The sequence below is a fragment of the Bos mutus genome, chromosome 17, assembly GCF_027580195.1.
Source record: "Bos mutus isolate GX-2022 chromosome 17, NWIPB_WYAK_1.1, whole genome shotgun sequence".
Taxonomy (NCBI): domain Eukaryota; kingdom Metazoa; phylum Chordata; class Mammalia; order Artiodactyla; family Bovidae; genus Bos; species Bos mutus.
Genome location: NC_091633.1, coordinates 60,959,293 through 60,984,431, shown reverse-complemented (window position 1 = coordinate 60,984,431; position 25,139 = coordinate 60,959,293). Strand labels below are relative to the sequence as shown.

Below are 25,139 nucleotides of genomic sequence, written 5' to 3'. Positions count from 1 at the left end.
TTTTCCTTCAATAGAAAAGGCATTTATCTTTCTTAAAAAAAGGAAGTCATTTCTTTATTTAAAGATCAGACCTCTTCACTACCCATTAAATAGAAGTCATCTTCCCTTGTAATTTAGAAATCATAACCTAAAAGCGACCCTTCTGTCCTGTCTAATAGCCTCAGTGTCAGAGGGGAGCTCAGATGCAGGCACAGAGGAAGTCATGACCTCCTGCTCCCAGAGGGCTGCTGGTCATAATTATACAAAACATGCAGACAGTGCTGCATGCAGCCAGCGAGCCTCTTGGTCCCTGCGTAGTTCATCACCAGCTTGGAAAATATGCTGTAGCGGACTCGCCATGCAGTGTTGAGACAGGTCAGGTATAAGCTCAGGAGTTCAGCAGTCATTTGCCTGCTTGACATCCAAGTTTTCATCACTTTATCTTTTTGTCCTGTGACCACCTCAGGCAGTCTCCTTGTTGAGAATCTAAAGGAGCAGCTGTTCCATACCCACTCTCCCAGTTGTTGCCATGCAGACTCCTCTCTACTCAGGACCATATCCCCTCGACACACATCCCCACCAGTATCCAAATTGAAAGAGACACATGTACCCCAATGTTCATCACAGCACTGTTTATAATAGCCAGGACATGGAACCAACCTAGATGTCCATCAGCAGACGAATGGATAAGAAAGCTGTGGTACATATACACAATGGAATATTACTCAGCCATTAGAAAGAATGCATTTGAATCAGTTCTAATGAGGTGGATGAAACCAGAGCCTATTATACAGAGTGAAGTAAGCCAGAAAGAAAAACACCAATGCAGTATACTAACACATATATATGGAATTTAGAAAGATGGTAACAATAACCCTGTATGTGAGACAGCAAAAGAGACACAGATGTATAGAACAGTCTTTTGGACCCTGTGGGAGAGGGCGAGGGTGGGATGATTTGGGAGAATGGCATTAAAACATGTGTATTATCATATGTGAAACGAATCACCAGTCCAGGTTTGATGCATGATACAGGGTGCTCGGGGCTGGTGTACTGGGATGACCCAGAGGGATGGGATGGGGAGGGAGGTGGGAGAGGGGTTCAGGATAGGGAATTCATGTATACCCATGGTGGATTCATGTCAATGTATGGCAAAACCAATACAATATTGTAATTTGCCTCCAATTAAAATAAATAAATTTATATATTTTTAAAAAATATCCAAATAGAACTTCCTTCCTTTTCATTTCGTACCTTTTGCTAAGAAGAGAAATGTTCAAAATATCCATTGTCTGACAAGCAAAAGAAAGGTCATTGGATTAGAGAAAACACTGATAAAGGAAGTCATATTTGAAACATGTAAAATATCATGTAAGAAACGAGTTGCCGGTCCAGGTTCGATGCACGATACTGGATACTTGGGGCTAGTGCACTGGGACGACCCAGAGGGATGGTATGGGGAGGGAGGAGGGAGGAGGGTTCAGGATGGGGAACACATGTATACCTGTGGCGGATTCATTTTGATATTTGGCAAAACTAATACAATTATGTAAAATTTAAAAATAAAATAAAATTTTAAAAAAAGGAAGTCATATTTCCTAATTTTTTTAAAAAATGGATTTATTTCCAAATCATACCATTACATTACCCCAAATTATTAAGCAATAACTTCAAGTGTGGTGTAAGCAAGTAGTCCATATCTGATCTTATTTGAAAGTGAAGTGAAAGTGAAAGTCACTCAGTCGTGTCTGACTTTTTGCGACCCCATGGACGGTATAGTCCATGGGATTCTCCAGGCCAGAATACTGGAGTGGGTAGCCATTCCCTTCTTCAAGGGATCTTCCCAACCCAGGGATCGAACCCAGGTCTCCCACATTGTAGGCAGGTTCTTTACCAGCTGAGCCACTAGCCCTCTGATCTTAATACCTTTAAACAGCTTTATTAAGAAATAGTATTTTACATAGTTCATTAAAAATGTTTTAATTTAAGCACATTTTAAACACATAAGAAGTGTCAAATGTGTTTTAAATAATTTGGAGATTATGAAAACATGTTTTACTAATAATTTTGTGGCTATTACCTCTCTGTTTTTTTTTTAACCTCTCTGTTTAAAGTCACTACCTTTCTAAAGTATTAAAACAAATAACCTTACAGTAACAATTTAGTATAAATTTCTGTAGCAAAGACTGCAGACTAAAATCTTAGTAAATTAAATTTTAATTTTAAAATTTCCGTCTAATGGGGAGCTAACTATCATTAAACCTTTTTTTATTTTTAGTTTTCCTAGTTTTTTTTCTTTATGGTATTACAGCTTAGGAAAATTGCCTGTGTAGTTTTTCATTTTAAATGATAACTACATGATGGTATTTTTCACATAAATAACAGTATTAGTCACTTAAGTGACAAAAGCATTATGGAAAAACTTAAAGGCTCAAGAAAAAGTGAAATTTGTATTTTAAAAAACAGTAATCTGTATGGCAAAATTTACAAACTGTAGACTTTCATGAAAATGAAGAGATGCTTTATGTCAAAAAATAAAGTTCATGGCCTATATGAATATAAACACTGATAAAATGAAATTTATTTGATAAATAAAAAATTTTATAAAATTTATTGATTTTTTTAAAAATGTGAAAGCTCATTTTAAATTTCTTTGAGATATAGAACACTACTTTAACCAAAACTTTGTGATTATTGTCATTTATTGTAAAAATTAAAAAGTACCACTAGGAGTAGCTGGTTACAAAGCTGCTGAAATTTTTGTTTCCACTCATTCACATTTTCAGAAATAGTGCAAAAATTTCTAATATCTGTTTTGAGAGAAAATGAAGAGAAGGATAATTATTTTTATTTGGTTCATTCTAAAGAGGATGAACTTCAAGACTCTGAAAATTGAGACTCTAATCAACTGTCCCGAACAGTGACATATGGAACATAATGTATGTAGACTCCTTAAAGTTCAAGGCCTAGCATATGAAAATGTTCTCTAGAGCAATAAAGCAACCTGAATAGTTCATCACAAGACTAATTGTATGACAGACCTAGAGGCAGCAGCACAGCTGTTAGGACATGTGGATCCAGAGGCCCACAAAGAAGTCATCACACCTGCAAGGACCTGGAGATGATTATAGGATTAGATGGGCTAAACCACAGTCATGTGCACATCAGACTTCATCATTATAGACAGAGCCAAACTGCATATATTTCCTCTACAACATGCAAGGTAACTTCAGAAAGAAAATATAATTCAACATCTTAAAATTTATCCAAAGTATTCTCAAATCTATCTGTAGTATAGACAGTTACATGATCTTCAAGTAACTGCTGCATTTTTAAAAATTATCAGTATAATTAATGCTGCTGATGGTTCAGTCAGTAAAGAATTTGCCTGCAATGCAGGAGACCATGATGTAGGAGACTATTTACAAAGCACGAGACCTGGGTTTGATCCCTGGGACAGGGTGGTCCCCTGGAGAAGGAAATGGCAACCCACTCCAATATTCTTACCTGGGAAATTCCATGGACAGAGGAGCCTGGTGGGCTACAGTCCATGGGATCACGAGAGTTGGACACAACTTAGTGACTAAACCACCACCACCAGTGCGCAATAATAGCAACATATACTAGACTCTAAAAAATAGCATTAATACTATACTCCTAATTTTCAATCTATATCGTTAAAAACTATGTAAAAACTATTTTACCCAGTAATTTCAACTTTATCCTTAAATAATCATGTAAAAGTTTAGTTGATAACTAATAAAGTAAACTCACTGAAGATTAAACCACTTTTTTTTCCTGAATGTCTTCTGTTGACCCTATTTTTTTTCTAAATGATAATACTGATGGCCAGGGATAGAGAAAAAGAAGGAAGACAGTGAAAAAACTAACTAACCCAGAAAATAATGTTTAGTTCTTGAATAATCAAGGGTTGATTACGTAGATATGTGTAACAGCTTTCATTACTGAGCATTTCAAGGGAGAAGGTTAAGATTCTTTTACTTAGTGGTGTGACTTAGAGGCAAAAGATTAGAAAGTCAAATTGTATCAAAGGTGGGCAAGGATGTGAAACAGCAGGAACAATGTTTAGAAGTGGAGTCCGGTTTAGAGGGATGGGGTGGGCGAGAGTCAGTGTGTGATTACCCTGTGGTGCCAGCCCCACTCCACAGAGAAACTCTTCAGCAACACATTAGACAGGGCCTTTGAGTGGAAAGGGAATAAAAGGTGGAGGGAGAAAGGAGGGGAAAATATGTACTAAAAACAATCAGGGGGACATGCACAGGTCAGTAGTGTGCCCTGCTCTAAAGAGTGTTGCTAACTTGACTGTATGTGCTGTCCTTAGTCGCTCAGTCATGTCCGACTCTTTGCAACCTCATGGACTGTCGCCCACCAAGCTCCTTCATGCATGGGGATTCTCCAGGCAAGAATACTGGAGTGGGTTGCCATGCCCTCCTCCAGGAGATCTTCCTAGCCCAGGGATTGAACCCAGGTCTCCCATATTGCAGGCGGATTATTTACTGTCTGAGCCACCAGGGAAGCCCATGAATACTGGAGGGATTAGCCTATCCCTTCTCCAGGGGATCTTCCTGATCCAGGAATCGAACCAGGGTCTCTTGCATTACAGGAAGATTATTTACCAGCTAAGTTATAAATCACGTAAAACAACAGTCACAAAATGCTTTTGATTGCAACCTGAATGTGTCTCATGGTTCTTGCTCAAATATGCATTTTCAGATAGTTTTTGCAGAGCTTCCAAAGTGTTCTCTGAGTTCCTGGTGTACATTTTTTCACTGCTGTTCGACTTAAAATCTTGGCATTTTGACTGGCGTTCCCCAGTCGCAGACTTGGAGACATGCATTGGAGTACAACTTGTTTGTCTGGGAGAGGTTCCACCAGCAGGAGCATCAGACAAAAGAAGGAGCCCACAGAGGTGTGTTGCCATCAGAGGCAAATAGAGCTCAGCCCTGCTGGCACTCTCTGGAAACCAATCAGTTATCCCAACAGAGGAACAAGGGACCTGGTGTATTTACCCATGAATTCCTATCCTCTGTCTTCCAAGGACACTAATTCTCTGGCAGTTCCACTTTACCATGAACCCAGCCATCAGACAGGAAGTTCCAGGTGCTGCCTCAGCAGCCCTTGGCTGCACAGATTATGGGAGCAGCTCCGATGTTGTCAAATACACCCGTGCAGATCACTTGACTCCTAAGCTTCCTTTTCCATCCCATAAAATGGGGTGATAAAGTTACTGTGAGGATGAGATGAGACAAGATAGTGATGTACTTGGCACTTAGTGAGCATTCAATAAATGGTAGCTTTGTTCTGTTTTAAGAACACTCATAATTTTGCATATCTTCTGACTCAGGAATTATCCATTTAGAGAATTTATCTAGAGGAAATAATTATTAATGTACATAAATATTTAGTTATAGTATTCTTTGTAATTAATATATTCAGAAATTTAACTGTAACTTTTATACACAATGTTATATGTTGTTTATAAGGGGGAAAAAATCCAAAAACAAAGTAAATGTTCAATAGCAAATTGATTAAACATTGTTGAGTACCCTATGAAACAGAAAATATTTTATAACAATAAAAATATTATTGCCATATTTAGCAAAACATAGGGGACAGTACAATGTATATTATGACTGTATTATATGTATTTACATTACATACATATATATGAAAATAATGGAGCTTTCCCAGTGGCTCAACTGGTAGAGAACCCACCTGCCAATGCAGGAGATGCTAGAGATGTTAATTCTATCTCTGGGTGGGGAAGATTCCCCTGGAGAAAGAAATGGCAACCTGCTCCAGTATTCTTGCCTAGAAAACTCCACAGAGGAGCCTGGTCGTCTACAGTCCATGGAGTCCCAAAGAATCAGACACGACGGAGCACACGTGCACACCACATATGAAAACTCTAGAAACACCAAATTATTTTCAGTGGTTATCTTGGAAGCTGGAATAATGGATGACTTTAATTTTCAATTTTGGGGGGAGTGATGGATCTGTATTCCCCCAAATTTCTAACAGTATATATTGCTTTTGTAATAAGAAAAAGTAAGCTATTATTTCTTTCTATTCCATGAAAATTTAAAGACTTTAATTAATGTTTTTAGTAGGTTTTATATAGACTGTAGTAAAAATCTCCTGCGCAATATTGATCATAGCAGTTGGTTGTTTCTGCAGCTCATCTTATCCCAAAACATTAAAGAAAGTTATTAAATGCTTAAAAAGTAATAAATGACATTTAAAGATAACCTGAAAAAGTGAAAAGACAATCATATAAATTACAAAATATAAAACAATGTAAACAGGGAGAAAAATACAGCCCTATGGCTATTGGTATCCTGAGTAAATCTGGCCAAAGTCCATATGAACAGGAATAGTAATTACTATGTCGATGATGGACTATTTTTATGTATTTAAAAAAAATGTTTTCTTGAAATATAGTTGATCTACCTACAATATTGTGTTTCGGGTGTATAGCACAATGATATATGCATATATATTAATACTGTGACTGAATATGTATATACAAATATTATAACTGCATTACTGTTCGTATATATTCAATATATTGTAATATGAATATATTGAAGGCTCAGTCCTGTCTGACTCTTTGCAACCCCATGGACTATACAGTCCTTGGAATTCTCCAGGCCAGAATACTGGAGTGGGTAGCCATTCCCTTCTCCAGGGGATCTTCCCAACCCAGGGATCAAACCCAGGTCTCCCACACTGCAAGCGGATTCTTTACCAGTTGAGCCACCAGGGAAGATTTTATGTTATAATATATATAATATTAATATATATGTGTATATATATATGTACTTTTTCTGGATTCTTTTCCATTATAGGTTATTGTAAGATATTGAAGATAGTTCCCTGTGCTATTCAGTAGACCTTGTTGGGTTTTTTTTTTTTTTTTTAATTTAAGAATTTAATTAAATTTTTTTTTTTTTTTTTGCCGTACCACATGCCTTATCGGGGTCTTAATTCTCTGACCAGGGATTGAACCCAGGCCCATGACAATGAGAGCAGTAGGTCCTTGTTATCTATTTTATATACAGTGATGATAGACTATTATTTGTTTTAGAGTTCAGTTTGGTGCACACTGTTGAATAAGAGATTTGAGCCATTTCCGCATGCCCAAGTAGGTTCGTATTGTGCTGCAAGCCTGCATTGTCCACAGAGGAAAAAGGCCCCTAATAGACACTCATGCTGTGCTTGTAACAGGAACCAGAGCCAGAGAAGCAACAGGAAAGCCTTATCTTATTTGAAGATGGAGGTAATGACATTTGAGTGGGACCTTTCCAGACCCCTCAGGGGAGAGGAAGCAGCTCAAGTAAAGGCTGAGGAATGCAGAAAACGCATTCCAGTCACTCATGCTGGGGTGTGAGTGTGGGGGAGCAGAGCTCTTGGGCAGGGAGGCTGGAGAGACTGGGTGGTGGGATGACATCTTTAGGAAGCTGAGTAGGGGAGGGACTTGTTTTGGAAGACGATCGGGCAGTTGTGTGTAGGACGAATCAAAAAGAAAGAGTAGAAGAGGCAAGACTAAGTATGGGGTTTTTCTGAAATATTTCCAGTGAAGAAAGATGACCCCTTGAACTTGGTGGTGGTGGTGTAAATCCTAATAGACACATTTGAGAGATATTATCCAATTTTACAGTTTTGCTGTCTGGGTAGATAAAAGTATGGAGACAGGGTGGGAGTCCAAGTTGAATCTGGGGTTTTTTGTTCAAGTAATCCTACGTATGATGGTATTGTTAACTGAGATAAAGCCACAGGAGGAGAAGCAGCTATGCAGAGGATTTAATAGCAATTTGGAAGACATCTGTGTCTTTCCAGAACATCACACCATTCCAAGTGCCGCCTTTCTGCTGGCTACAGCCTCATTTCTAACCTTGGGTTACAGATATTACCAACACCACTGCCTCTTGACCCAGCGAATCCCTAGGAGAGGGTCCTGAAATGAGCTAAGTCAGATTGCTTACCTCATAAAGCTTGTTTTTAAGGTTGTTGTTGGTGGTTTTTTTTTTTTTTTGACATGAATCTTTTTTTAAATCTTTATTAAATTTGTTACAATATTGCTTCAGTTTCATGTTTTGGCTCTTTGACCATGAAGCATGTGGGATCTTAGTTCCTGGACTCACATCCCCTCCTTGGGAAGGTGAAGTCTTAAGCACTGGACTGCCAGGAAAGTCCCAATATATTTGCTTAATCAGAGGCAGCCTTCTGCGCCTGGGATCTTCTAGAGCCATGGAGGATGGTAGGCTGAGAGAATACAGTTAACACAGAGAGAGAAAAACCAACGTAAGATATCAAGAGAACAATTCCTAGCAGCATTTGAGTCCCTATTTTCCCCTTTGGTCTAAATTAGATTGGGGGTTTTTGTCCCATGACTTCAAATGAGCTCTGACTGAACAGAATCATCCTGAGCAATAACAACCGATGTGTCTTTGCATGTTATGTGTCTAAAACTGTATTCAGCCTTATATTTATATGCTTTGCCTCATTTAATACTCACAAGAACCTTAAGAGGCAGATATTACTAGTATTTCCTGTGTACTCCCGTTTCACAGATGAAGAAGGTTGAGACAGACTCAGTGGCCTCCTCATGGTCACAAAGCCAGCAAATGCAGAGCCAAGACTGACTGGGGAGTCAGCTCCACACATAACTGCTGATGCTGTTGCAACTGGGGGAGTTGTCAGTAAGATGATTTTAAACTCCCTTGTCGAGTCTCATCATATATCTCTCATGTACACTTTTAATAACATTCTCATCTGTTCTGCTTAAGTGACTACTGATTGGCATAAATAACATTTTGCTATTCATGCCCAGTAGAAATTAGTATTGAATAATGCTTGATGATTAAAAAGGAAAATCACCTCTCAAGTGCTAGGCGAGTTCAGAATGAGCACAGAATTAGGAAAAGAGGATGTGAGGATGCAGGAAGTAGTAGAGTCCAGCGGCATCAGGCTAGCAGTGACCCACTGCTTTGTGGCTTCTCCAGAGACGATGTCAGGAATTCTCCCCTCTCGTTGTCATCTTCTGTATCCCTTTTATGCTCGTAGATAATGGGGTACCATGGATTCCTCTTTGGTTGTGACTTACCTGCTCAGCTGAATTTGCCTTGTTTCCTCTGGCTGTTTAGCTGACAGTGAACTGTGTAGCAGCGCTAGTGTTAATACATCTGTAAAACAGAAAAAGTAATTGAATTCTTTTTCGAAAGCAGCGTATTTAAACACATTCCTACAACCCATGGTCTCTTCTTGCTGCTGCTGCTGCTGCTGCTAAGTCGCATCAGTAGTGTCCGACTCTGTGTGACCCCACAGACAGCAGCCCACTAGGCTCCCCCGTCCCTGGTATTTTCCAGGCAAGAACACTGGAGTGGGTTGCCATTTCCTTCTCCAGTGCATGAAAGTGAAAAGTGAAAGTCAAGTCACTCAGTCGTGTCCAACCCTTAGTGACCCCATGGACTGCAGCCTATCAGGCTCTTCCATCCATGGGATTTTCCAGGCAAGAGTACTGGAGTGGGGTGCCATTGCCTTCTCCGCTCTTCTCGCTACTGTTACAAATCTTCTATCTACCAGAAACTCTCAGAAAATGCAAGGGGGTGAGCATTAAAAGTATCTTTCACTAGATTTGCAGCTGAAACATCCGATAGGGCAGAATGATTATGACTTTTGAATAAAATAAAATAGGGAGAGGGAGATAAGGTCCTTCCAGTAGATTTCAGTTCTCTCTGTTGCTGTCTCAACCATTATCACAGTGTGATGTAGTCGTTAAGAGCAGGGCCCCTAGGGTCACATTGCCTGATTCCAGATCCTGGTCCTGCCACTTCTAATCCTGTGACCTTGGGTGAGCTACTTAAGCTCTCTTGTGCTTCTGTTTCTCACCTGCAGCATAAGGATCACATTAGTAACACTTAGGTACTAATAGGTACTCATAAGATGGTTGTGAAGGTTAAATGGGTTAGTATGCAGAAAATACTTAGAACTATGCCTGACATACTGCACTCCTTCAATAAATGCTGGTGAATAGTATTGAAGAGTAGAAGTGGTTTTGTTTTGTGTTTTGTGTTTTTTTGCTGGGTTAGTGCAAGGATTATTGTATTCCCGCTGCCACTGCTAACTTAGCAGATCATTGACAAATCTTTCAACATCTCAGTTTGTAAAATGAAGATGGTATTTATTAATATAGCATGTAGCTGACAATTCCAATGGAATAGTAAGAAGTTAATGGTTTATTGGTCCTTATTATTGTATTGCAAATGATTTAACTATACCTTTTCCCTAAATTTAATTAAACATATTCATTTTCCCTATGAGCTTATATTAGCTTACAGCAGAGTGACTGTTTATGATGTTCATTTTATATGTTATAATATCATGGATATTACCAAAATAAACATTTTCCCTTTAAAATGTTACATAAATATTCATGAATAATTGTCACAAGTCTGCAAAGCGAAAATGACTTTTTAATTGTTTTTTGTAATAGATTGTGTAGGAATGGAAAAGTACTGCCCGAACAGTCACTCTGATCTTAAAAATCGGTTCTGAATGCACCAGAAAGACCACCAAACTGGGAGTCAGACTTCCTGGGTTTTAGCTGTGGTTCTGTTAACAAGCGCTTTGGCCTTGGGCCAGTCATTAAGCCTTGTTCAGCTTCCTTAATGACATTGTTGTAGGACGTTGCTCTTGTAGTCTTGGTTGACACCAGCACAGGTGGTCGCCAAAGGAACCAGAACTTGGAGCCCCGTCTGCACGGCGGCGCTGTCAGGCGCCTTGTGGTGCTGAAGGGGGAGAGAGGGCCGGGTAACAGCACTGCCTCTGGTGACCTGGTGACCTGGGTCCACTGTGTTCCCTTGATCGCTTACCACTTGTGTGATCTCAGCCCAGTGGCTTCACCTCTTTGTGCCTCAGTTTCCTCATCTTTAAAAAAAAGTAGTAATGGTAATAATAACAATAACAATAATGCCTACCTGTGGGTATTGGGGAGATTAAATTAGTTAATATGTGTAGTCTCAAGAGAAGTCTATGATATTTTCATCCAACAAATCGTTTCAGAGCACCTTTTGCCAAATCCTGCTCCAGGCACTTGAAATACATTAACAGGCAGACAGACAAACGTCTTTGTCCTCATGGAGCTTCCATCCCAGTGGAGAAAGACAAGGAACATGAAATAAAATGAACAATTGATAGTTCGTTAGAGCATCATAAGCCATAGAGGAATAAAGAAAAAATACAAAGGAATAATTCAGGCGTGCCAAAGCAAGTGGTAGGTGGGAGGAATTTTAAATAGATGATCAGAGGCCTTGCTGAGAGGTTGACATTGGCCGGAAGACTGGAAGCAAGTGAGAGAGTTAGCCACGCAGGTGAGAGAAGGACATTCCAAGCAAGGGTGATGGTCAGGATCAAATCCTCAAGGCAGCAATATGCCCCAGAGGCTTGGGGCCAGTTAGGCTGAGGAGAAGCAAAAGGGGAGCAGAGGAAAAAGAGCTAAAGTCAGACAGGTAAAGGTGGGATCACAGAAGGCTTTGTGGGCATTGTAATGTGACGTGCTTTGTGTCTGGGTGAAAAGGGGGTCACTCAGGCCGAGGAGAGACAGACACAGGAAATAGTCAGTGTGAAGAATTCTCTGGTGGTCTAGTGGTTAGTGCTCTGTGCTTCCACTGTAGAGGGCCAGGTTCAGTCCCTGATCAGGAAACTAAGACCCTGCAAGCTATGTGGCACACCCCAAGAAAAGAAAAAGAAAAGAAGAAGGAGGATTAATTAGTACCAAGTACCATCATTAGCCCTGTGGTGAAAAGTAGCATCTGATAATAGACAGAGCTGTAATTGGGCAAGCATGAGGTTAACGTCTAGAACATTGGATATGGAGTGGGTACCCCTGTAGGTGAGTGGAGGATATCTTGTGGGAATGGTGCCAGGAGGCAGTAAGCTGTGCGGTGGAGGTCAGCACGACCATGCTCAGGGTTACCCGGCAGCAGACCTATCACAGTGCTTAAGAAGAAAAAAGGCAGGATTTTAAGTCCAGTAAACCCAGCTCAACTTCCTTTCTTCTCTTCCTACTCTAGTACTGTGTATACTAATGCCAGGTAACCTCTCTGCACTCCCTATTTCTCATTTGTGTAAGGGGACTGTTACTGTTTGTCTTAGAGGGCTCTGTGAGGATCAAATATATCAAAACTGTGAAATACGGCACACATGTAGTTTTAATTAATGGTGTGTGCATGCTACATCTCTTCAGTCGTGTCCACCTCTGTATGACCCCATGGATTGTAGCCCGCCAGGCTCCTCTGTCCATGGGATTCTCCAGGCAAGAATACTGGAGTGGGTTGCCTTACTTTCCTCCAGGGGATCTTCCTGACCCAGGGATGGAACCTACATCTCCTATGTCTCCTGCATTGACAGGCGAGTTCTTTACCACTAGCGCCACCCAGGAAGCCAATTAAAGTCGATTAATGGTAGTGACTGCCATTGGCAAGTGACAAGCACCAGGTCACAGGGACTGGGGTTCAGGAATGGAACTTCTGATGGGAGCATGCTGATGGTGGTAAGGAAGGTCTCCAGACTCATAACAAGTAGGCACCTGACCAGGTACCAAGACAGAAATTCAGGTAAGAAGGCAGGGATGCAGCTCCAAACGCTGGGACGGTTGCTGGGGACTTGGTTTCAAGGCACACAGAAAGAACCTGGTCACTTTTAATAAAGTTTGAAATCGAAGTATAATTTGTGGCAAACCAATCTGATACAAAGCTTCTGCCCTGGAAGACCGTGGGTAGGAATGGTTCCAGGGTCTGGGGTAGGTCGAAGTTGCTGACTAGGGAGACCCCAGCAGGGCAGATGGCAGAGCTCAAGAAGCCAAGTCACTAGAACATGATTGCGGAAATGATCTTTGGGGCTCTATAATTCTCTGTTTCTAGGTATTGATAAATAGTTTGAAAATGCCCAATATAATGGTAATTTTCTAGTTTAGCCTATAAAGCCTAAAATATTAGCAGCGATTTGTTTTGCCTTTTTATTTTCAGCTCATATGTTATTTCAGGGCTGATCAAAGGGATTGGTTGCAGAGTATAAAATAAATCACACTTCTAAATAAACCACTGAAGAGTGTTAAATTGATTTAAGTGATTTTCAGAATATTAATATTTAAAACAGCTCTGTCCCAAGCCTCTTTATGGCTACCTATAGCAGTAATAAGCACCATTTCATTCTACCATTCTTCATCTTATATTACATAGAAAACTGTGTAAAAACATTATTTTTTAGCACTGGAGTAGAAATGTAAGATTTCAGCTGTTTATTTACGTTTACATATCTTGAATTTTATTCGGTCAATAAAAGTATACTCGATTATTGCATTTCTTACACTCTCTGCCTAGGTTGAGGTGACTAGAGTGTCATGTTGGTCTTTTTACTGTTAAAGAAAACTTTGCCCTCCACTCGCAGTCCTTAGCACTAAATTTGATTTTAGGCAGCATGTATTTTAGGATTAGTCTCAGTCTTGAGAAACTGGGCAGCTGCACAGTTATGCACTTTTGGCTTATCTGAAAATACTTTCCTAGATTTTTTTTTAATATATAGGGAAAAATGGCATCTGCAGTGTTAAATGGAATATCAGTGAATATCCCTCAGTGGGAGGGTTTGGGCACCAAGGTGTCCCGTGCATCCACTTTGGTGGTCGAGTCATCCAGGCAGTACAGAGTGACAGCCAGCAATGTGAGCAAAGACACACCGGTGATGAAAGCAGCCAGCCAGCTGGGTCACAGCACACATATTCAAAGGCATTTCTGAACCACACACATTTGCACTTACCTGGGTCCCCAGCCTTGCCCTGGGCTCACTTAACCTTTCTTCTCTGCCTCCAATTGTCTTCTTCTCCTTCTTCTTCTTCTTTGTGTGTGTGTGTGTGTGTGTGTGTGTGTACGCTTCGGCAACCTCCCTTTTCTTTTCCAAGGCCCCTGTATCTGTTTGTGTGTCAGTGTGGCCCTCCTGCCACTCGGCTCGCCTGCCAAGAAATCCGAATCGTCCTCCCGGCCTCCGCTCAGCCTCACCGCCCGCCTGTCACTGCTCCGCGCTCTGCACCACGCTGGCTTGTTTTGTCAATAACCATTTATTTGTTGCTGGAATAGCAGCAGCCATTACATCTGACCTCCCTGTTTCATCAATTATGGATAGATTATTGGATGTGAACATCTGCAAAAGCTTGCTGTTGAACTCACCTCCTGGCTAGGATTAGATAAAGTACTAAACTGGTGTTTATCGTCAGGCCAAAACTCTACTGGGAAGGCAGGGAATTCCAAGAGTCACAGAGCCCCCATCCGAAGGACCAAACATCGTTTCATATTGCCACCGTTTCCCCTAAGATTCCAGCCATTTATTATTTACACTTATTACTCGTCGTTATAACCTAGTTGATAAAAGCTCTTGGCAGGCATCGCATTTCCCATCATTGTCACATCTGTCAGAATGGAAATGACTCATAAATTGTTTTCTCGTCTCTTCTCTCACGGTGAAAGGGAAATAGATGAAGCTTCCTCTGTGTGCAAGCCTTCAGAGGAAGACTTTCCTACCATGTTTTATTTTCAAGAAACGTGTTCACGCAGCCAGATAGGAAAGCATTACATTGTGGATCTAAATTAGGGTTTACTGAGTTTACCAGAGTAATGGCCTGTGGTGGAAAGGATATCAAATTGTACGGAGACAATATGCTCAAAATGTTTTCTCAAGGCTTTTATGGATTTCTGAGAAGGGGGAACCAGAATGAAATTTTATTGAATCCAGCCTTAAATGAGGAAAAAATCTAGTAAGAGGGATTATGAATAGATGATGGTTTTTCCTCCACGGGAAAGACAAATCTCCTAGTGGTAATTGGTTCATGCAGAAATACAGAAATTGTCGCAGGATCAGTGTTTATTAAAACCTTCCAGGTCATCACTTGCTAATATAGAACCCTCCGTGAGCCTTCCCTGTGGAACCAGAAACCGTTTTGTGCAAAATGGTCCAATGGAGGGAGGTTGGTAAGTGGCCATTTCAGGGGAAGCTGAGGAGCTTGGTGTATCACTGAGCTAGTGGCTTTTCATTGCTCAGCTCTCCGACTTGTTGCTTTTAGAGTAGAAACTGTAGTTGTCTAGATTAAAAGAGAGGAAAAAAGTGATCTATAATCCTTCTACAGGGAGGAAGAATGACTCAAGATACCATGACGAATCTAACATAATTTCAGCCTCTAATCTTCCTCCTTGCTAAATTCCACTTGGGCTCATAATGGGGGAAGTTGTTTAGTTAGAAATTTGACCAGATGAAATAGGCACACATTTAGATAGGGGAATTCTTGTCATTTTAAAATGTCATATAGGGACTTCCCTGGCGTTCCAGTGGTCAGGACTCATAGCTTTCACTGCTGCAGCCCCAGGTTTAATCCCTGGTTGGGGAACTAAAATCCCACAAGCCATCTGGCACAGCAAAAAAAAAAAAAAAATGTCATTTGAATCTTCCTTTAGGAGTCTGACTTGTTTGCTGTTATGATACTTGAACTCTCCAGGATGGCTGTTAACTAAAAATGTTCACATGCTTTCTGTTTACCATAGTTTTAAAGTGCTGTATTTTTTCCTTATTGAGTTATAAAGCAAAACAGTATATAATATAATTATATATATTAAGCTCTGATATACATTATATGTAATATATTAATATTATATAATACTTAATATATGAGCTTATTTCCTTTGAGCCAAGTAAATATTTATATACAATATTATATTATGTAATACAACAGCTCATTATATCCACATTAATGCTCCTACAGGTACTGTATCACCAGGACCTTCCAAAGCTCTACCACATTCATTCAACAGTTGTGTGTGTGCTCAGTTGTGTCCAACTCTGTGTGACCCTATGGACTGTAGCCCACCAGACTCCTCTGTCCATGGGATTTCCCAGTCAAGAATATTGGAATGGATTACCATTTCCTCCTCCAAGGGATCTTCTGACCCAGGGATCAAACCTGCGTCTCTTCACTTCTACATTATCATAAGACTAGGAGCTAAGGGTACAACAGAGAGAAAAACAGATATCGTTCCTGATCTTGTGGCACCTGTGATCTAATTGGAGAGAGAGAAACATTATTAAGTAGATACATATGGTGCTTTACTCAGCGGTGAAACAGCACGGAGTAGAGTACGTGTGTGTGTGTGTGTGTGTGTGTGTGTGTGTGTATGTATGTGTGTGTCTGCCCACCAGAAGAGTCGTGCATGAAATCAGAAAGAGCAGTACAGGCAGAGGGGCATGGAGATGGAGAGATCTGAGTTGATTCCTGACAGCAGGAGGTCTTTGGGGCTGGAGGGAGGTTTCCAGAGTCCTGCACGTTCCAGTAAGACATACATGTTGCCATTTCTGCATGGTCAAAGTGACAGTACCTGTTTGGCCAAATTAAATTTGATGGGCTCTTCATTTGATTCTGTTTGCCACCACCCTCTTTAGTCTCCATAAATAGCAGACAACTGAAATGGCTGGTAATGTTATCATAAGTATAACATAATCATTCTTCACACTCCCTTTTCATCCTCCTATAAACATTGTTGTCCTAATGCTCCTGCAGGTACTGTATTACCAGTACCCTCCATAACTCAACCACAGTCATTCAACAGTTGTGTGTGTGTGCTCAGTCCTGTCCAACTCTGTGTGACCCCATGGACTGCAACAGGCCAGGCCTCCCTGTACCTCACCATCTCCCGGAGTTTGCCCAAGTTCATGTCCATTGAATCGGTGATGCTATCCAAACATCACATCCTCTGCCACTCTCTTCTTTTGCCTTCAGTCTTTGCCAGCATCAGGGTCTTTTCCAGTGAGTGGAACTGGAGACTTTGTTAGTTTAAAAAATATGCAAAAATTTCCCTTCAAATCTTTTCTGACAGTGAAATCTCTAATCATTTTATGTAACCTGCATCAACTCTCGCTATAGAAAGAATCCGCCTGTATCATTTTTCACTGATAAACATGGAAGGGGAGAAAGGCTTGAAGTTATTTACTTGCCACTTGAGTTCCACAGAACTCTTTTAACTCTCAGCACTTCTCAGCTTTTTCCTTTGGGTGCAAGAAAGAGGCTCATGCAGATGACCTCTGGTAAGTCATTGCTTGTAAAGATTCCCATGGCCAGAAGGGAGAGCACAGCCCGTGAGTCCCTAGGGTCAGTGGACAGTTGGCTTCACAAACTGAAAGACTCTTGGGAACTGGAGGAGTCCTGGGAGAAGAGGGGCTCCGTTTCCTCATCACCCTCTTAGCAGTAGTCGTCTGTCTGGCCCACTCTGTTGACGTGACTCGACCACACTCTTGGTGGCCTTTGAGCACCTTCTCACTTCTGCCCCCTCTGTGTGGTGTTCCTGAATTTCCTCAGAGAACATGACTGAGCTAACTGATCACTCTATTCTTCCACTGAATAGAACTTTTCCTGTCTGGCCACCTCAGTGATGCCTTTGGTCAAGGGCCTTCTACAAAACACACAGCAAAACCTCCTGTGGATTTCCCAAACAGGAAATAAAGGGCAGGGAAATTTTCTTTTCAAGGAGCTGTAAATATAACTCACACCATGATTGGGCTGTACAAGATAAATGTTTCCATGCTTTCTGATTTACTGCATAGAAAATAATAATTGAGAATTCGAATAAAAATTCTTTGTGAACATGTCTCTTGTTAATATAGTACACACATATATTGACTGATTTAGAAAATGACAGTTTTAAGTAATATGTTCCAATTTACTACTGAGGAAACTTTTGTTTGTAAGTGGAATTCTGTTTCATTGTTTTGGAGTTTGAGGGTCATCTATATATTGAATGTATGTATAGAGAGCTTTTAGTGAAAGAAAATTCTTGGAAATTTTTGAGATTTATTTCTACCCTTATAGCTTTTTGAAACGGAGAAGGCAATGGCACCCCACTCCAGTACTCTTGCCTGGAAAATCCCATGGACAGAGGAGCCTGGTGGGCTACAGTCCATGGGGTCGCTGAGAGTCGGACACGACTGAGCGACTTCACTTTCACTTTTCACTTTCATGTATTGGAGAAGGAAATAGCAACCCACTCCAGTGTTCTTACCTGGAGAATCCCAGGGATGGGGGAGCCTAGTGTGCTGCCGTCTATGGGGTCACACAGAGTTGGACACGACTGAAGCGACTTAGCAGCAGCAGCAGCAGCAGCTTTTGAAAATGCAATGTAAACTCCTAGTATGTGAGAGATTAACCAGCAATTCTAATTCAGTTTATGAATTTAAGTGAAATTCACAGTGAATTTTCATCCAATTTTTAAATATTTCAAGGTATAAAAATATTTACTATCTTTGAACAGCACTGATCATTGTGTATGTAACAATCACTGTTTAATATGAACCAAAAGCTTTGTAGATTTAGCCTTTCTTGTTATCACTTACTCCATGGTAGGGATATTTTTTTTAAAGCAGTTCATTAAGAATATGCAATATTTTTCAAATAAGGGAGAAAGGTTGAAAATAAAATTTTAAGTGAATGAAATGACTTATCATTTAGTTTCTCTTGTTTTAAAAAAATTAAACATAAGATAAATTCATCAGGGATTTTGAAGCCAAAGATAAATGATTGAAAATAATTAGGACATATCTTCAACTACTTAATATATCAACGTAGTCTAAAATCAAAATCACATTTTTGGAACAGAGAATTCTAGATCCTTTGGTCCTACCCCTTTATCTTTCAGACTTGGAAACTGAAGCTCAAGGTAACCAAGTGACCTGTCCAGGGTCACAGTCTGAGCTTGAGGCCTAAGAGAAGCAAGAACTCAGTCTTTTAACACTCGGTTCTTTCTGCACTGGGCCATCAGCCTTCCCTTTCTGTGTCAGGTGATGTAAACAGTCAGTTTGTAACAGTTTAAATGATGAGTAATGCATTTCAGGGAGAAAGAATACACAGTCCAAATGATCAATATAAATAGTAATGCTAGACTACTCCTAACTTAAGGGTATAGTTTCAGCAGAATGCAGAATATTTAACTACTTCATGTGTTATCGTTTGCAGAGCTGCACACTTGATTGTCCTCAGTGTTCATTCAATATAACATATTTGAAGCAAAAGATTACTGTATTTACTGCATGTCAGATACCATGCCTTTGCAGAAAGTGTATAAGAGCCTTTACGTGATGGGGAAACAGTTCTGTTTACCCTCATTTTTATCGCCTTCTCCCATCGCCTATTGCTGTCACTAGTAAAATGCTCTCAGTGCCGTTGCTGCCCAGTCTGGTCCTCAGCCTGTTACTGCAGCGCTTGTCAGAAATCATTAGCCACTGATTTCTTTGACTAATGTTGCAGTTGATTGTCTGAATCATGTTCAGACGCTGTAAATGAGGCAGAAACATCCTTTCTGCTCACCAACTGTGAAATGGCTAAAGGGGGTTAGATTGCCAGAAATCAGAATAAATGTATTTCCGATAAGATTTGGCAATGATTTCAAGCTCAAGATGGCAAACTTGATTTTTTTATTTCTGTATTTCTTATTGCACAAGAATAAATCTGTATCATTTCCTTTTTCTCTTCAAAGTAATGCACAGTGTAGAGCTCAGTGGTGCACCTTGGTTATAAAGTGACACAATTCAGGTTTTGTGTAGGGCTGTATAACAAAACGTTCGCTCTGCTGCCTTTTTATGGTGGGCAAGGAAGAAAAAGATTTTAAAAAATGCACCCCAGGCAATGGGCTCATAACTTCTTATTTACAGACAAGTCTGATGGATCCCTGTTGTGGTTTTATAAATGTATTTTGGTGCAGTTGGGTTTATTTAAACTCTTCCAGAACTCTTAGACTTGTAGACAAAATTTGAAATAAAATGTTCAAATGTTGAGCAAAACTGTTGGGGTTTCATCCTCACTTGTTTGGGAGTGTCCTGGATGCCTCTGTGAGTTTGGAGGCTTTAAGGAGGAAAACATAGCTCTTTCAGGTATGGGAAGAACCATCACATGAAAGAGGAATGGACTTATCTTGTCCCACAAAACACAACCTTGGCTAGCAGGCAGAGTATAGATTTTGATTCAACTTAACTAAAAAACTTTTTTCACGTAACTCTCCAATGATTCAGTGCCTAGTCTCACAGGAGTATAGTCTCCCATCAGGAAAATTGTTCTAGCAAAGACTAGATGAGAATTTCTCAATGGCAGTGCTATTTACATTTGGAACTGGTCACTTCTTTGTCATGGGAGAAGGGGGTATATAGGCTGTTGGGCTGCATCCCTGGCTTCTCCCAATTATGACAGCCTAAAACATGTCCAGACATTGCCAAATATCCCCTATGAGGCAAACAACCCCCGTTTGAGAACCACTCCGTTAGATAAGACTTGGGAAAACTAAGCAGGTGCTTCATTCAAATCCTTAGGAGTAGAACCTTATAACATCTTTTCAAGGTAGACTTTATTCATTTCAATGTTATACCCAAGGAAATAAAACGCACAGATACTAAGTCACTTGACACATGTCACTTAGCTCAGTAGTAAGCCTGTCTGACTCGAGTCTAAGGTATTTAAAGAAAATTTGAGCACCCAGAGGGAGATTTGATTAATTTCCCATAAGGCCCTTCCAAAGCCTGGTCAATGCCCTCAGAATAAAAGTCCCAACTGGTTTCAAGTATTGCATTAACTAAGGAAGAGAGTAGTGGGAGGAAGGTAGTAAGTGGACAAAGAAATGTGTATAGAAAATTACCAAAAATCTGAAATAAAAGAAGCGGAGATTACTGAAAATTTTGAAAAGCTACAAAATTACCATCTCAAATGGGCTAGATGCTGTAACTTATTTTAGATGTCATTTTCCATGGGTTATTTTCCTACAGAAACAATGGCAGTTTGGGTCACCAGCCAGAGTGCAGAAACCCATTTTAAACTTCATGCCACGGATCTTTATTAGTTTGAGTTGTGCATGCTCTGTGCCATGCCAGAAGGAGACAGAAAAGTATTTCCCCTCCTTTCCCTAAGCATTAAACCTTGAAACTTTGGAATGATGGGAAACCAGGCAGCCAACTGCACCATCTTTGATGTGGCATTTTCACCAAACACATTGAGCTGCCTAGAAAGTAGAAAAGACAAAAACTATGAATTTCCCTTCCCCTAGACTTAGCGACTAAATGACCACCATGACAATGAGTTTTGAATGCATCAAAATACTTTGCACCTGATATTCTTTTTTCTCTTCTCTTATCTTTGATTTGTGATGACAGAATTTAACCTTCCAGACACTAGATTTGTTTCCAACAAATTGCATGCCACAGGGATATTCAATCAAATACAGTGGATCTTTCAGATTTCCACACTGTATTTTCTCACTTAAAGTATTCTTTGTAAAGAAGATTCCACTATTTGTCTAGTGATTTAAGTTGATCGATATTCATTAATTTGCAAATTGTACCTTAATTAAAAAGCAGGTAACATAACTTACTGTAAGGTCAATATAACACATCTTTATTTTCTACACAATTTGAGTTTTTTTGAGGTATTTAATATTCATTTTTTGAATTGAAGAATAATTGATTTACAATATGTTGTTAGTTTCAGATATACAGCAAAGTGAATCAGTTTTTTTTTCAGATTATTTTCCATTATAAGTTATTACAAGATATTGAACAGTGTCCCCAAAGTTAACCTTTGTTGCTTATCTATTTTATGCATAGTAGTGTATATCTGTTAATCCTGTACTCCTAATTTATCTCTCCCTTTACTCTTTGATAATTAACAGTTTGTTTTCTATGTCTGTGACTCTGTTTCTATTTTGTACATAGATACTTTTGTATTATTTTTTGGATTCCACATATAGATGATATCCTATACTATTTATCTTTGTCTGACTTACTTCACTTAGTATGCTAATCTCTAGGGCCATCCATTTGCTGCAAATGGCGTTATTTCATTCTTCGTGTCTCAGTAGTATTCCACTGTGTACATATACAACATCTTGTTTATCCACTCATCTGTCGATGGACGTTTAGGTGGCTTCCACGTCTTGTAAACAGTGCTTCAGTGCACGTTGGCACGCGTGTATCTTTTTTTTTTTTTTGAAGGAGATAAGCATATTCCTTTAATCCTCAAATGGGAAAGGCCTTTAAATAAGGGCCTTTATCTTTTTTTAAAAAAATACAAATTTATTTATTTTAATTGGAGGTTAATTACTTTACAATATTGTATGGCACATATCTTTTTAAATTAGAGATTTTGTCTTTTCTGGATATATGCCCAGGAGTGGGATTGCTGGATCATATGGTAGCTCTACTTTTAGTTTTTTAGGGAACCTCCCTACTATTTTCCTTAGTGGCTGCAGCAATTTACATTCCCACCAACAGTTATTTTCTACACAATTTATAATGTTATGTTATTTTTCCACATACCATATATATGTATATTATATATGTGTGTGTGTGTATATATAATGTATTCCCCTTTGGGCCAGTAATGAACTATATTTTTCACACTGCCTGTATACTTCCTATTTTTAGGTAAAGTGTTGAACCTGAGTGATGAACTCTCTCAAGTCACAAATGGAATGTGTTGTCTTTACTCTGAGGAGGGGTTCTCCAGGAGCTCTTCCCTGATGGCTGGTTAGCAGAGTCCCAGAAAATTCTCATCCCAAGTTCAAATAGCTCTCTGTATTATCTCACACCTCTCAGGGAGGTTTTCATTTCTGCTTCTGAGGAAAGCTTCTCAGGGAGATTTCTTAGGCCAGATGTGTTGGGTGTAGTAGAAGTGCATCTTGCATCCCAGTCTTCTTCCTCTAAGGTGAGTGTTCATTCAAGCCAACCCCATCATGTTCCATGAGGAAGCTTCTGTAAAACCAAGTCCAAGGTCAAAACTAGAAGCCCAGACTGAGCTGGTATTTGCCCCGGCTGCTCCCTGGGAGTGCTGCATACTTGTGTGGGAGAAGAACCATCAATACTGAAGTGTTTACCTATCTGTCTTGGGCACCTATCCTCCTAACCATGGTCAAAGGAGGCACAGTCCTAGGATAATGCTGGGTACTTCCAGATGTTACATTACTGCTTCCGGGTTCACAGTGAGCAGGGGCATGGGAGCATGGTGCAGGATAAGCAGTTGAAGCTCTGGAGAAACTTGTCTTCAGTCATTACTAATTCAGACAGCTGCGTCAGTGCAAACCTCTGTACCACTAGACTGTAAATGCCTTGAAGGTCTGTAGGCATGCTTTCTTCTCTGTAAGATTTTCCAGGGTCTAATATTGGGCTTTCCCAGTGGCTCAGCGGTAAAGAATCCACCTGTAGCACAAGAGCTGCAGGAGATCCAGGATCGATCTCTGGGTCAGGAAGATTCCCTTGGAGGAGGGCATGGCAACCATACTCCGGTATTCTTGCCTGGAGAATTCCATGGACAGAGGAGCCTGGCAGGCTATATATAATAGTCCATGGGGTCGCAAAGAGTCAGACATGACTGAAGCAACTTGGCACGCAAGCATGCAGGGTCTATCACAGCACTGGCATCCAATAACAATATTTACTGAATAAATTGTTTTTGACATAAAAATATAGTAATATTTGATCTTTAAATTTCTAGAATGTCATATAAAACATGTATAGGCCAAAAGAGACACTAGACAGTCTCTTCCTAAATATTTTGATGTTTGGATTTAATAAAGTCTCTTATAAATTCACAAAATTCAAAGATTCTGTCCTTTTACTCAGAAAGCTCTATGTCATGTCATATCAGACAGTCATTTGTGCAGGACAGAGTGAACAGAAAATTCTCAGGTTCATACAAGACTTACTAAGAGGCTTAAAAATAAGAATCGAATTGTTGAACTTCACAGGTTTAACAGGAATTACAACACCGGGTCAAGATGTATCAGTAAGTTTTAATATCAGTATTATGTCAAACAGTCACTAGTAAACCACACACAGACACACACAAATTAGGAGGTATCACCATGGCCTCACTAAAATTATTTCCTAAATATTAACTTTAAGAAAGTAAAGATGAATAGCAACATTGTCTCTAACATGCAAACTTTCTAAGATGCCTAATTCAGGTTGAAGACACATCCTGAATGTCCATCTTCCCTCATGCTGACTCTCTCTCAACGCTGTCAAATGACTTTCACTAATTCTTTCTTAGAAAATGTGCAAAAAGGATTTCCATAGAGGTCTTTAGAGATTTCCTGTGTCTTCATGTGTGTAATAGGTTGGGTCAAGTAACAATGAAGGAGGAAGAAGGAATTTTATTTTCCTCCTTCTAGCCCTTGAAAAGGAAATAGAACAAAAAGGAAAATCATACCATGAGATGTCAGTGTTAAATTAAGATCATATGTTTGGCTGTGGCAGCCATAATCTTTTGATTATTGAAGAGATTGTTGGTAATGAAGTACATTTGTAAGAAATAGTTTTAGTGTATTCTGAACACGTGTACAAACTGTGAGATATGCCTCTAATAAAACGATAGATTTAGAAATTGCCTGGCACCTAAATTCATGCTTTTCAAACAGCTATTTATAGGAAGAGAAGTGATATTTAACCTACCCTAGTAGACTATTGTAATCTGCCTTATATTACCTAAGATAATAGTCCTATATTTTCAAATAATGTTGTAACCCATTCAGTTTTTATTAACACCTAAGTTATATCAATTGGAAGATTTTGGATTGTGCAGGAAAAGAATTATTTTTACAAAAGTAAGACTTCACTGTCAAGGCTCAAAGAGATCGCTGTGAAACGAGTAATACAATAGATAAAAATAAACCAAACCAACATGAATTTTTAATAAAAAAATTTTATGGTGACCTGAAAAACAACTATTAATTTGGATCTTTTCTGTTTTGAAACGAAACATCAGTGAATCTGGTCATGTTATATGTTTAATATGTATTGCTCTTTCCCCATAGGTCCTCAACACTTACGGCAAAATCTCTGCAGACCTGGATGATGATCTCAGCCTGGGGAGAGCCTATGAAGCCACGGCCAAGGTCCTGCAGAGGTGAGTTTGCACATCCTTGTCTTGCTGTCACTGTGAATTCACTCAACTGTGAAAGACTTAGATTGTTTGAGGTCTGTCACTTTCCATTACTGCCTGCTTAAATTTTAAGCAGTGCCCTTCTTAAGTGACCCTTTCATCATAAGTTATTTTAAGCCAAGGTGGTATTTTT

The 25,139-nt window shown here is 39.7% G+C and overlaps 1 protein-coding gene across 3 annotated transcripts in view; it reads left to right on the top strand.

Moving 5' to 3' along the window:
* TTC29 (tetratricopeptide repeat domain 29) overlaps positions 1–25,139 on the top strand; it is a 286,353-nt gene that overhangs the window by 97,866 nt on the left and 163,348 nt on the right. For all 3 annotated transcript variants that reach the window (XM_070385623.1, XM_070385625.1, XM_070385624.1), the window contains exon 9: positions 24,879–24,970. In XM_070385623.1, the coding sequence (XP_070241724.1) occupies positions 24,879–24,970 (92 nt within the window). The remainder of the gene's footprint in view (positions 1–24,878; positions 24,971–25,139) is intronic.